The following is a 13,659-nucleotide window of genomic DNA, read 5'->3' as shown; positions in this document are numbered from 1 at the left end:
CCAGCTGTCAGGGCCAAGTGATGCAGGAAGCAGGCGGTGGGAAAGACAGGCCTAGAGGAGCGGTCCCCATGTGGAGCAGGAAGATAAAATGCTGTGTTCAGAATAAACAAGGGATAAACTTCCCAGTACTGCTTCCATTAAAATGAACAAAGCTGCTGAAGCTGGGAAGCCTTATATCTAAATGTGAAAACTAAGAATGAGTTCTTCCAAAGCAAAGTCTTTACTGTTGAAAGATATAATTGTGCTGTTGGTGTATGTTTTGGGCACTTGTAAGTTAATGCCCTTTTTTTTTTTTTAAGGGAGGCGATATAACTAACCATGATGGAACAGGTGGACGGTCAATTTATGGAACAGCATTTGAAGACGAGAATTTTGAAGTGAAACACACTGGTCCTGGATTGTTGTCAATGGCAAATAAGGGCAGGGATACGAATAATTCTCAGTTCTTCATAACACTTAAAAAAGCAGAACACTTGGACTTCAAGCATGTGGTATTTGGGTTTGTGAAAGATGGAATGGATGTTGTGAAAAAGATTGAATCCTTTGGTTCTCCTAAAGGGCTAGTAAATGGAAGAATTGTCATTACAGACTGTGGGCAAATATAGAATTATTGCTTTGAGTATACAGATGTTCTAGCAGTATAAATCAGTATTTAGATGTTATTGACTAATTATTTCAACTTCTTAAAATGGACACTTCTGATGTATAAATGTAAAATTACAGCTTATAGGTGGGGTTTTTATGTGTTCCAATTGATTTTTTGCATGTTAAATAAAAAGTTCAGACACTGGCATATTTCAGGTGTATTTGTGTTATCCTGACATATTTGTATTAAATGTCAAATTTTAAAAATTAAATCTTAGTCTTGTTAAAATAAATGTCTTGTCTTCCCTTTTGGTTTGTTTAAAAAAAGGAAAGCTTGCCTAATTTGTCTTCCTGCTCTCTTAGATCTCTATTTTGAATATGCAAATTGTAAGTGCTAATTGCTGGTCAGTAAACTGAAGGCCTTTGGAACTTCATGTGTTTAATCTGTGGAAAGTAAGCTGAGGCAGCCAGCAGGTCTGAAGTCCCTCAAGAGCACTTCAGTATTTGAAAGCTGAAAATGGTTCTTAAATGTTTTGATCGGTATTTTGCTAGAAAACTGTACCAACTTTTTTGTTGTACATAGAATATTTCTAAATGACTTAGCTGAGTGAAAAGCATGTACTTAACATCTGGATTTTGCCTGAAATATGCTGCAGTATAACCCACTGCTTGTGCTATGATGTGGCTCTCCTGGCTATCTTAAATGTTTATATTGGCTCCGATTCCTGAGGCAGACTGCGCTGACCTTGCTGCAGAACCGAGTAACTGGAGGGTGCGTCGGCCAGGGTCGGTTTATCTTTTTAAAGCTTTGTCTCTTGATAGTGAATATGCATAAGTGTGGGTTTGTTGGGGTTTTTTTATTTTTAAACTTTTAATCTACAGTTCAGTGCTGGCATTATCAAGGGTTTCTTTTCCTCAGTGTCACGGATCTGACGTTACGGTCTGCAAGTTGGAAATATGCAGCCTCAAGCTGTTTTTTGGGTTGTTTTCGGTTTGTTTTTTTTGTTCTGCTTTGTTTTTTTCCACAGGATAGCAGTACTTCTTCCCCAAAGCTCCTCCCCAAGCATTAGACTGCAGAACACTACCCCCAACCACCTTCGGCTGTGTGAGGCTGGAGCCTACCCCCCCTCCCCACCGCGGGAAGGGCTGGCTGTCCCGCCGGGGCCACCGAACCGCCCGTTGCTGTGGTGGGCCTGTCCCGAGGGCGGCGGGAAGCACCGGCCGCCGCTTCTCCTCAGGAGCCGCCGCTTCTCCTCAGGAGCCGCCGCTTCTCCTCAGGAGCCGCCGCTTCTCCTCAGGAGCCGCCGCTTCTCCTCAGGAGCCGCCGCTTCTCCTCAGGAGCCGCCGCTTCTCCTCAGGAGCCGCCGCTTCTCCTCAGGAGCCGCCGCTTCTCCTCAGGAGCCGCCGCTTCCCGCCTCCACGGGGCAACCGGCTCTGCGCCTGCGCGCCGCCGCCTTCCCGCCCTCCCTCTGCGCCCGCCGCCCGCCGGTGGTGGCGGTTGGTTCGAGCCCGGGCGGTGCGGAATGGCGGGCCCCGGCCTCAGCCGTTCCCCTCGGCCTCTGCAGCGGCGCTACCTGCGAGGGCCGGCGGGGGTGAGACGGGAGGGCTTGGGGAGGGAGGTGGGAGGAAGGAGGAGGAGGAGGAAAGCCGTTCCTCCGCGCCTCATCCCTGAGGCGCTTGGAGGCCGGGGAGTTTCTTCTGTGGGGTTCCTTGTAAGCGCTGTGGTATTACGTACACGTGTCGGCGGTGAGAGCCAAAAAACGGGATTTAAACAGACTTTGGGAGCTTACGTGGAAAGCGTCTTCTTTCTAGTCCTACCCCTGTCCCTCTGCTCTGGTTGCATTGCAGTGGAAGGGCTGGAGTCATCCTTCTCTGAACTTGAAATTTCCCTGGAAATCGCAATTCGAAGTTTTGTGTGTTTTCAAAACACGATCTGAGCAGCTTGGCACTTAGTTTTTGCCTAAAACCTTCTGGTGCCTGCCAGTTGGGCAAGATAGTGTGTGAATCCGCTTAGGAACAGTATACTAGGCATTGTATAAAACATATATAATAGGATAACTCATTTCTTTCGTATCTTCTTTTGCCACAGCAGTTGCCAGCCTTACTTAGAATGCGTTAGGAGTGTTTGTGATTGTAAAGCTAGCGATTAGCTCTGTTTTCAGGGAGCAGGAAATTGTTCCATGTCTGGTCAACCAGAGGAGAATCAAACCCATAGCTCGTGAGAGACTGCCGTAATGACCAGACAGTAAATTACGATGGGTATCATTCCCTTGCAGAGGTAAAGCAATGATATCTTACACCAGAGAATGCCAGGTTCTTTGCACCCATATGAACGAAGGAACAGCATTGTGATTCCTCCGTTTCCATTACTTGTGCTGACATAAGCATTTATGGGTCTGCACAGTAGAACAGGCAACTGATCTGCCTAAAAACCCAGCAGCAAAGACCTCTCCCAGATGGTGGTGTTTCAAAAGTCTTTGACACTTTGTGGAAGGAATACTCACTGGCGAGGCACTTGCTTTTATTTTGTCTGAAGTCTGTTTTCTTTCACTGAGACAAGTTTTTGCAGTTTCTTGCATCTGTATTCCATGGGTCAAATGGTTCCACTGTGTCCAACACCTTAAGTGTTCAGACTCATGCTGCAAGGGATGTAATATGTTGTAAAAATACCCATGAGCAGCCAAGATTGGGAGGGATTGAAAGCTGGATTTGAGCTAGACACATAGTTGGACTGGGAGATCAAGCTGGTCCTGGGAATCATCAAATGAATACAGAAATCAGCCTTTTTTCCTGAGGAAGTGTGACTTGCCATTTTAGGATCAGGAACCATCCGAAATATGAGGTGAGGATTTGAGTTCTTTAGCAGCTAAAATCTGGACGTATCTGCCCCTTAGTTCCTCCAGAAGGATTCGCAACTTGGGTAGCATTTTGTGGTGCTCTAGATGCTGTGTTTTCCTTGGGAATATTCTGCTTGAATTACAGAACTGTTCTTTAAGGAAAAAACAATTTTCAGAAGTTATCTTTAAAAAACTGCCACTGAGACTTTAAAGCATAATGCTTGCAAGGAAAGGAATTCTAGATTTGTTTGTGTGTTTTGTTATTTCATTAAAAAGCAGTATTTAAGTACAAGAAAATGCAGCAGTTGATCATTTAGAGCGTAGCATAGAGATGCAGTGAAACACTGCTAAGATCACGAGACCTGCTTTGAGTCTGATCTTTTTTAATGTACATTGAATTGATTTGATTGTAGCCTGATACTTGTGTCATTTGTTTTCTTAGTATGTAGTTACGAGTTAGGAAAAAGCAGAGCAGGAAACTTTGACATGAAAAGCCTAGATATAAAGATAGATGGCACTGTTTCCGTGACTACCTGATCCTACTTTTATGCCTTTATTTTATGTTACTGTCTTCATAGTGTCTTGTAGCCTCTCAAATATTTTAACATGTAACACTATGAATATTTTATTGCCAGACTGTGGGGAATACATTTGCCTCTTTGTATTAATGAGGGCCATTTACATTTATATATTGAAAAAAAACCCAATTCCCTTTTCAAAGTCAGAAGTTTGTAGAAAGAGTTCTGTCACAAGGTGTTGTAACTGTTAAATGAGTAAGTTGTAACATTCGCTGTCCCTGAAAATTCTGACTGTATTACAGTGGGTTTGTGCTTTCTTGTAGGATTGCCTTTCAGGAGCATTACACACCAAATATAAGAGCAGAAACTTCCTAGCATACAAAGGTAATAGCAAACAATGGTGCTTTGATGTCTTTTTCAGGGAAAATATATACTAAAAAGTGTATCATTCCTAAATTTATTTTAAGTAGTTTTGTATTTTCTCATTTTAAATAGGTAGATATTCTCGATCAGGGGTTTGTGATATCTGGGAGTCAGCCTGGGAATGTTAATATTCACATAAAGAGCACAAAGGGTGCTTTAAAACGATGGTTCCCAACCTGTTTGTGTTTAAGTCCTGCTTGAAGTAGTTGGTAGCAGTCCACCTCATAATGCATACATTTGGCTTTAATTTAAAGATGCATATATGTTTAATATTTAGAATGTCTTTGGGCTTCTCGAGATTACACACATTGCTGGTGCATGTGGACAGCAGGGTAACACAATGTATTTATCAGACTTTGGTTATAGAAAAACTAGTTTATGAAGGCAAGCTATAAAACTTCAGAAAGACAAATCTGGTTTGAAAACTAAATAATTCGTCCTATAGTTTTAAGCTGTTATAATTCTTCATTCGTTTGTTAGACTGCATCAGTGGTTTTTTGGTTCTTAAACCTATATGATTACACGGCAAGCACTTGCAATAAGCGCTTGTCGATTTCTTAATATCAGTTTCTCAAATGCAAAATAAAATTGTTACTATTATATATATTCCAGGTGATATGGACAGCTCACTGGAAAATACCACTATTTCTTTATCCAAATGTTCTTTAGAGTCAGAATTTGTTGAAAGTGGAAAAGAGAACATCATCAGATCTTCTAGTGATTTCCTGCAAAGTTTTGAAGACTGGGATTGGTAAGAGGTGTTTTCTCTGCAGCTCTCCTTTATCATCTCTCATAATCCAGATAAACCATGAATAAACAATATGTTCAGATTACACAGATCCAGAAGTTGTTTTAAGATTCTTGTTTTCTTGTTAAGTAAAGAACTATTTGTGGCTGATCTATGAAATAATGTGAATGCTGATTTTGATAAGGAGCATTGTCTCGCTCACTTTCTAATCTAATCTGTGTATGTTGGAATTGCTAATGGGATACAGCGATGTTATAAACTGAACTAGGTGATATAAACTGAACTAAGAGGAAAGCAAATAATTCAGACTGATGAACAGCTTTAAGTATATTTAGAGATAATTGTATTCCAAATCCAAGAAATCTCTTTTCAGGGCTACTTTACACCAGATACTAAAAAATAATTTAAAAAGGGGGGGTTGTATTTTTAACTTTCCTCGAATTTGGTGGTTGGTGGTGAGAGAAGAGTGTTGGTTTTACCTACTGCATACATGTGCTTACAGCATGAAAATTCTAGTTATTGTTACTTTTAAGTCAGCAACATTACTAATTGTTGTGCTTAAAACCTTGTGAGTAATAATACTTTCCATCCAAATGATTTAACTCTGCTATTTGTTATCAAATATCAAAATCTTAGATTGAGCAATGTTTACATTTTTATACAGACTTCTCTCAGTGCTCTATGTGTAGCATGTTAGAAAGGGTCTGAGTAATTTGAGATTATTGCATTTTTGTGGTTTTTTTTAGTTTTGGTGATGAGCAAGATTTTTTTTGTGATTCAAGTGGTCTAGAAATAGAAGAAAAGTCCATGAATTGCTCTGAAACTGATGCAGTTCAAAATCCAGCTATATATGTGGAAACAGGTAATAAATACTGAATTTTAAATATTCTTGCAACTCTGTGAAGTACAACATGTAATTTAAAAAACTTTCTAGTAAATGTATTTCCATTCAGTTCAGAAATACCATAGCCAGCTCAAGTGTATTTTAATTTGAGGATTTAACCTTTCATGTAAGTATGAGTAACTCCTTTAGAATTAGTTTAGGAGGTCCACACATACTTTATGTAATACTAGCATGCATTTTAAAAAGAAAGATTAACCTTTTATGAAACTGGCTGCCAGGTAACTTTATAAAATAAAAGAAGAAACAGGGTGAGTTTGGGGGGTTTTGTTTGTTTGTTTTGTTTTATTTTGTTTTAAGTAGCTAGCTGCATTAACAAATACTACAACTCTGTTAAGTCAGATGTCTTTAGTCAGTTTAAGGATGAAAAACTAGTAATGGGTAGAGGGAGAGTATTATGTTATTGAGTTAACTCAGGAAATTCTAACTAGAAGATTGTAGCAGGGACCAGCTGGCATTCATTCACTGCAAATGTTTGAAAATGCTGCAGCAATCGGAGGAGTTGTGAATCGGTGTAGCTCTGTCTCTTGTGGGGAGTTTTAGGTTTAGACGAACATTGATGTATTCTTTTGAAGGTGTGGAGACAGATAGCTAGCTAACCAGCCCCAAAGGGGTTAAAAGGAATCTCAAAGCCAGGCAGAACAGATCAATGCAACTGTAATAGACTCTCACCCAGAGTTGTATTAAATGGGTGGGGAGAGACAGCTTTCTGAAAACACATTCTTTCTGAAAAGAAAAAAAGAAAGAATTTAATTGCACCAGGAAAAATGCATAGTTTACAGTGTTTGGGATCAAAGGCAAAATAAACACAAAACTCTGATAAATATCACACACATTTCTTTCAGCTATGACTACATTTTTTCTGGTTTCTTTTCCCTTTTTGTCTGTTTCTGTTAGGATTTGTGTGGCATTGTACTAGTTATGCTCTCCTTCCTCACCCCTGAAGCAGACGCACTGTGGCAGAGCAACAGGTTTAGTTTCTTGTCTAGCTCCAGCTGTGATGGATGATCAACCACAGGGCTGCCTAATGCTTACCACCAATTAGCCCTGATTGCATCATTTGCTTATCCAGTAACCTTTTTGCTGTTTCTTGATGCTCCTTCTCATTGTTGTTCTTTTCTCTTCTGTAGTTGTCTGCCAAATAAACAACCTATCCCTAATTACTTTTTCCTCATCAGCCTGAGTTTTGCTACATCTGTACCTGTTGTGGTTTAACTCCTGCAGGCACCTCAGCCCCACGCACTGCTTGCTCACTCCCCACCTCCCTCCCAGTAGGAAGGGAGAGAATCAGAAAGGCAAAAGTGAAGAAACTCAAGGGTTGAGGTAAAGACACTTTAATAGGTAAAGCAAAAGCCGCACGCACAAGCAAAGCAAAACAAGGAATTCATTCACCATTTCCCATGGGCAGGCAGGTGTTCAGCCATCTCCATCACAAGTAACAGTGACTTGGGAAGACAAACTCTGAATCTCCTCCCTTCCTCCTTCTTCCCTCAGCTTTTATTGCTGAGCATGACATGATATGGTCTGGAATATCCCTCTGGTCAGCTGGGGTCAGCTGTCCCAGTTGTGTCCCCTCCCAAATTCTTGTGCACTCCCAGCCTGCTCGCTGGTGGGCTGAGAAACAGAAAAGGCCTTGACACTGTGCAAGGACTGCTCAGCAATAACTATAACATCCCTGTGTTGTCAACACCATTTTGGTCACAAATCCAAAATGTAGCCCCATATCAGCTACTATGAAGAAAATTAACACTATCCCACCCAAAACCAGCACAGGATCAAATTTGTATTTCTGATACTGTCACCTAGGTAATCTTGGTCTGATGTGGCACCTAGGTGCAGTTGGCCTCGCAAGACATCGCTCACCAAAAGATCCCAATGCTTCCCTTCAGTTATCTGTGAATTTTGGCCATTTGACTGTTTGTGAAATGCAGCCGTTCCTCACTGTACTATCTGCAACTTTCATCAGCTTCTTATGCTGTAATCTGTCATGTCTAGCAGTTTCTCATGTTGTGTCCAGTAGTTTCTTAAGTCTTGTTCTGTTAACTTAGATGTCGGGCCACGGTCTAGTCAGCAGTGAATCACTTGCCTGAAGCCCTTACAAAAGTAATAGAAGATTTTGGCTACATTATGATTCAGTCTGAGCATAGATTTCACACAGATATCTGTGGGATTTCTGTATTGAGTGGAGGGCATAGTTTTACTTATAAAACTCCATTGATCATTGATCCCTGATCAATTCAAACAAGTCATGGAACACAGCTTTGAGCAATCTCCATAATTCTATAAGAGATTATTGTCTCATTTTGGTACCTCTTGCTCTATACTTGTCACTCTAAATGCCTAAAATAAATTTTCACTGTTCTGGAGCAACAATCATGTCATCATTTATCTAGGACTAATTTTTTAATGTAAAATGTTTTTTTTTCTTTCCATAGGCAGCAACTTACCATCCCATTTGGCGGCAAATATGCAAGAAAATAGAGACCAAAATATTACCGGTGGTTTGGTAAGGAAAATTGTGAGTGGAACTGATGCTCAAGCATGCTATAGTCAAGGCTTAATACCACCTCACATCAGTCAAATTTATGATGAATTATTTCTTATACATCAGAAGCTCCAGGTAGGAACTGGAATCACCTTAAAAATTTTGTTGAGTAATGTTATGAAGATTCTCACTTTTGACAGGGAATTCGGAAATTACTTATATACTAAATCACTATTACTTATTACTATTACTTATACTAATGACAATGACTTACACACTAAATCTCTGTCATCATCTGCCTTTTCCCCTAAATTAATTCACTGATTCAGTAGTGGTGCTTTGACTTGCATAGTGGGTAGATCAGATAAAATTCAGCTTGAGGGAGGTGTTGTGATGCACTGTGGACATGGAAGGAAGCACCTGCAACCGTTGCTTCTCCTGAGAGCATCTGAAGCTATTCTCCTGGCTCTAGGCATTCGAGAGTGCCTGCCTTCACGGCCTCCTGCAAAACCCCTCCATTCCGCCTTATCTCGACTTTTGTGCTGCTGGGGAATCCCAACAGTTCATCCCCTAGCAGGCCTAGGCCACTAGCAGAGAACCTCCTGTATTGTTTTATCCAGAAGCTCCCATGCTTCTGCTAGATTCCCTGCCAGGACTGTCTCTTGCACCATATGAGATAAAAATAATTTTTTATCTCTTTCTCCTCACCACTTTTTCAGGGATGCTTCCCACTATTTGAAAAAACAATATAGTAATCTAGTGTGCAGTGTAGACAGTCACATCAGACTCTGTTTTGTCTTACAGTTAATCCAAAACTTTTGGAAGCAAAAGCCTAAGTTTAATTCTCTAGGTTTATACTTGAACAACCGTATAGGGTTGAATTTTGTATTTTGGGAGGCCAAGCCATCCTGACACACATCAAAGTCATTTGGGTTAACATGTGGGGAAGCTGAACATAGATGGCCATCAGGATACTTTTAATTAGTAAGCTATTGTGTAAGACTCTATGATTTTACAAAAAGTTTAGCGTATCTCTGGGAGAAAAAATTCAAATTCAGTATAAATTGTGACAATTTCATGGGTTTTAAAGCCATTTCACCTTTTTTTTTTTCTTGATCCAGAAAGAAAGTTCAGCACAGCAGGAGTATGCTCTGCAACTGCAGAAACGAGAGCATTTACTAACAGAGCGAGAAGCATTGCTTTTTAGACATGAAGCAGCTTTGGCTAAAATAAGAGGTGTTGAGGAAGAAGTTCACACAAAATTTGGCATTATAAAAGAGGTGCAGTAACATATTTAATGATGTTTATTGCTCTACAAGCCATTTAACTCGTTTGTACTTATCTTCAGCCATCATATGTTTGCTGGATATAATGCTTATTTCTTTAAAGTGCTTGAAATCCCCAAATGAAAGGTTTACGTAAAAAGTACCAAAAAATATTGTTAGGGGTTTTGTGTGGCTTCTGTTTCAGGGTGGTGCATTTAGTTGTCTGATGCGTACGTACATTTTACTGTTACAATTTAGAAAAGAAGGTGACTTGTTTCTAAAATAGCAAAAACTGTATGACCAGTATTAGAGAAAAATTATGATCTGTAATTGTATGTAACTTCAATGAGTATCTTTGCATTAGCTGTAGTTGAAGTAGATTTCCTTGGGAAGGCTTTAAGACACAATGAGATCTTAAGACATAACAGCTATTGCAGAGAGAGTGTTAGCAAAAAAAAACATTCAAAAAGTTCAAAGGAAGAAAAGATCAACCTAACTTTGGGGGGGTGGGAAGAAATGAAATTGTATGATTTTGCTATAAGAAAAGGTAGTAATTAACAACACTGTTCTTGTGAGCGTTTGCTATTGAATTTACATCTTGTGGAAAGTTTTGGTTATTATCCGGAAGGTCATCAAGAGAAGTCCTTAAGTATACATACATTGTATCAAAACCATAAGCTGAGAAATTACACTTCTTTGAAATGTGCAGATAAACCTTTCCCACAAGCTGTTGAGGGAGAGTAGACTACATGTTAAAAAGGGGAAAAGGGCATCAGAGGAGTAGGACCTCAACTTTTGAATGGGGAAGGAATAGGTTAAGGTCTTAATTTAGATGTTTCAAATCTTATAAGCTTATAAGAACGTTACACCAGTTAGAGAACTGGCTGATGAAAACCCAGGAAGAATTAGTGGTTTATCTGTGAAAATTTGTGGAGGTCAAATGGAGTATTAGAAGACTTAAAAAATGTGGTGCCTTTCTTTTCAAAAGGGAAAGTGTTGTACAGCCATCAACTTCCTGTCAGTTCTCTAAATAAATAAATCCTGAAACAAGCTATGACCAAACCATGGGAGGCACAATGCAGAAAACAATGCAATAAATAACTACTAGTGTATGTTAATCATAAATTGTCAGATCAGTCTCATTTCCACTACAGCAAGGTAACAGGCATTGCTAATAGAGGAGTAGTAGTTATATATATGTCTGGACTTAAACAGAAATTGTTTATATGTTTTTGCATGGCATTTTCATAATCATATTAGGAAAGTATAATATATATATATATATATAATTGCAGCTGGTGTAAAGCTGTAGTGAGACAGTAGTTCATGGTAGAGTTGAAGGAATGCACATAGATTCTGGAATATCTTTTCAGTCCGGTATTATTTGCTATTTTCAATAAGAAGTTTGACAGTGAGAAAGAGCACATTTATTAAATTTGAAGAAAATAGCAAGTGAGGGGGAATTTCAAGCATGCTGAAATAGAATATTAGGATTAAAATTGATCTTGACAAATTGAAGATGTGGCAGGTCTGAAAAAAACAGTATACTATTCAGAAGGTGTACGTGTACAGTATTGCATTTGAATGGACATATCAGCTACAGAAATAGAGGCTGATGAGTGGATGCATGGGTTAAACATACAGGATGAATTGAGGGTGAATGTGCCAATCTTCAGCTACATAAAAGGCTGCCACAAAGAGGAAGAAACTAGTATTTTTTTCATGTCTAGAATGACTAGACTAGAATGACTTCTACATGGTAGAAGTAGTAGTAGTAAGGGAAAATTAGATTAAGTATTAGGAAAAACTAGATCTAACAAAAATAGTTAGGCACACAAACAGGTAGATTCGTAAGACTGCGGTGTTTCCAGTATTGGGGGACTTAAGAAGAGACTAGGCAAACATCTGGCAGGAGTGAAATGGTATAGCTGGTTATGATATGGATGACACCACCCGATTTGATTATGGAAGTGGATGGCTTAGACATCCTGGCATCACTTACAACCCTATGGCTTAACAATTGAATTGGTTTTTCTTACCTTTTTTTCTCTACTGATTCTTCCTAGAGGAGCTATCTAACTTTATTTAAAGCTCTTAACTGTGTATATAGAAAACGAAAGTGAAACATTCCATGTGATGTTGGCAGCGTCTGCCTATTTATTGGTATGAAAAGGGGATCTGTCATTTCATACAGATGAGAGGATGAGAGTAAACAGTTTCAAGTTGCGCCAGGGGAGAGATATTAGGAAAAATTTCTTCACCGAAAGGGTGGTCAGGCATTGGAACAGGCTGCCCAGGGAAGTGGTGGAGTCATCATCCCTGGAGGTATTTAAAAGACATGCAGACGTGGTGCTTAGGACATGGTTTAGTGGTGGACTTGGCAGTGTTAGGTCAACGGTTGGAGTGATGACCTTAAAGGGCTTTTCCAACCTAAATGATTCTATTATTCTCTGTCTTCTTAGGCAAGTGTGGGTAGGTGCTTTAGACAAGAACGTCCTGCCTGCAGCTGTTCTGATCCTATTGGCTGCAGAAGAGCGGCATTTGAGGAAAAGAGGAATTGTAGATGGTTTTCTTGTACAGCTGGAATGGAAGTTACTGAGCTTCCAAGCAGAAATATAGAGAAGGGCGTCTTCAAGGCTTGCATCCTTTAAACTTCTACTGTGCTTTATTTTTGTCATTTGCACATGTAAGAAGAGAGGTTATGACTGGAAATGGAAAAGTAGAGAATGAGTGGGTGAATGAGTGAAGAGTAGCGAATTCATGGAAGGGGAGAAATGAAAGATAGTAAGTACATATAGCTGCAATATTTTCAGTAAAGTAAAATTTTGCCATTTTATCAAATCTGAGGTACTTAGAGAGCACTGGTGTCCAGAGAAGACTCAATCTAAAATAAGATTCAGGGAAAAGAGAAGTGGATATGAAGGTTGTAGTTAACAATTCATATGCTTGTGCTGTAAACCAGAGCGCTAGTCTATGAGGCATAGGATTAGTTTCTTGTTCTGCGTGATTCAGAGTGAGCTAAGCCAGAAAAACTAGTTGAAACCTCAAAATTTGCTGCAAAACAGAATCACAATTTTTTGTAATTATATGGAAGAATAAGCTGTAAATAAAAGCTTTGTCATTTATTCTAGTTCACAAACACTACCCACATCTGACTTGTTTGGGAAATCTACATATTGATATAATCTGTTTTGGGTAGAATCTGGAAAGAATAAGAGCAATAGGCTGTGCACCTTCCTATCAGTTTCTTTATAGACTCTTCTTAATATGCAGTGTGGATGTTGTTTTTCTCACTACTGGTTGAATGTGCAAATTTGGCCGTGCAGAATTACAAACTCGATCTTCAAAAGTTTGTTCTATTATTTTAACACTAAAATGGAACTTAGCTTAGAATTGTTTCTAAAATAGTCTCTTGTAAATCAAGTTTTTAAATTCGATATTTCTATAGCAACACGAGGCAGAAGTTAAGCAGCTGACAGAAGCCTTGAGAGAAATAACTAAAGAAAATAGGAGGCTGAAGTCATCATTTGACACCTTGAAGGAAATGAATGACTCTTTAAGAAAACAGGTAAAATTAGTTATTTCCTGTTATCAATTATTTTATAAGTTACAGTCAACAATTTTAAATATTTGAACAGCTTAAGTTTGCAAAATTGCTGATTTTTTGTTTCTGTAAGACAAGAATTGTATGAGTGACTGAAAGTACTTTCTGCACTTTTTTCTAGTACTTGAAACTTAGCCTTTCTAATCTTTTAAAGTATAAAAAAAGGTTGGACTTACTCCTCTGACCCAATAGCAACAACTAATTGTTAGGAAGGACAAATCCATGTCCTCTGAAGCAAATTGAGAGTGGATGGAGAGGAAGTCTTTTATAACATAATAGAATCCACCCTGTGC

General features: G+C 39.2%; 2 protein-coding genes across 4 annotated transcripts in view; both read left to right on the top strand.

Moving 5' to 3' along the window:
* RGPD4 (RANBP2 like and GRIP domain containing 4) overlaps window positions 1-878 on the top strand; it is a 34,165-nt gene extending 33,287 nt beyond the window's left edge. For all 3 annotated transcript variants that reach the window (XM_075057460.1, XM_075057459.1, XM_075057458.1), the window contains one exon: window positions 300-878. In XM_075057460.1, coding sequence (XP_074913561.1) covers window positions 300-605 — 306 coding nt within the window. In that variant the 3' untranslated portion in view covers window positions 606-878. The remainder of the gene's footprint in view (window positions 1-299) is intronic.
* A 1,230-nt stretch (window positions 879-2,108) lies between these two features.
* CCDC138 (coiled-coil domain containing 138) overlaps window positions 2,109-13,659 on the top strand; it is a 42,072-nt gene continuing 30,521 nt past the window's right edge. Inside the window, exons 1-7 of the mRNA XM_075057427.1 lie at window positions 2,109-2,177; window positions 4,264-4,324; window positions 4,976-5,114; window positions 5,858-5,973; window positions 8,448-8,632; window positions 9,619-9,777; window positions 13,211-13,330. Of these exons, the coding sequence (XP_074913528.1) occupies window positions 2,109-2,177; window positions 4,264-4,324; window positions 4,976-5,114; window positions 5,858-5,973; window positions 8,448-8,632; window positions 9,619-9,777; window positions 13,211-13,330 (849 nt within the window). The remainder of the gene's footprint in view (window positions 2,178-4,263; window positions 4,325-4,975; window positions 5,115-5,857; window positions 5,974-8,447; window positions 8,633-9,618; window positions 9,778-13,210; window positions 13,331-13,659) is intronic.

The sequence above is a fragment of the Buteo buteo genome, chromosome 25, assembly GCF_964188355.1.
Source record: "Buteo buteo chromosome 25, bButBut1.hap1.1, whole genome shotgun sequence".
NCBI lineage: Eukaryota > Metazoa > Chordata > Aves > Accipitriformes > Accipitridae > Buteo > Buteo buteo.
This window is presented reverse-complemented; position numbering and strand designations above follow the sequence as displayed.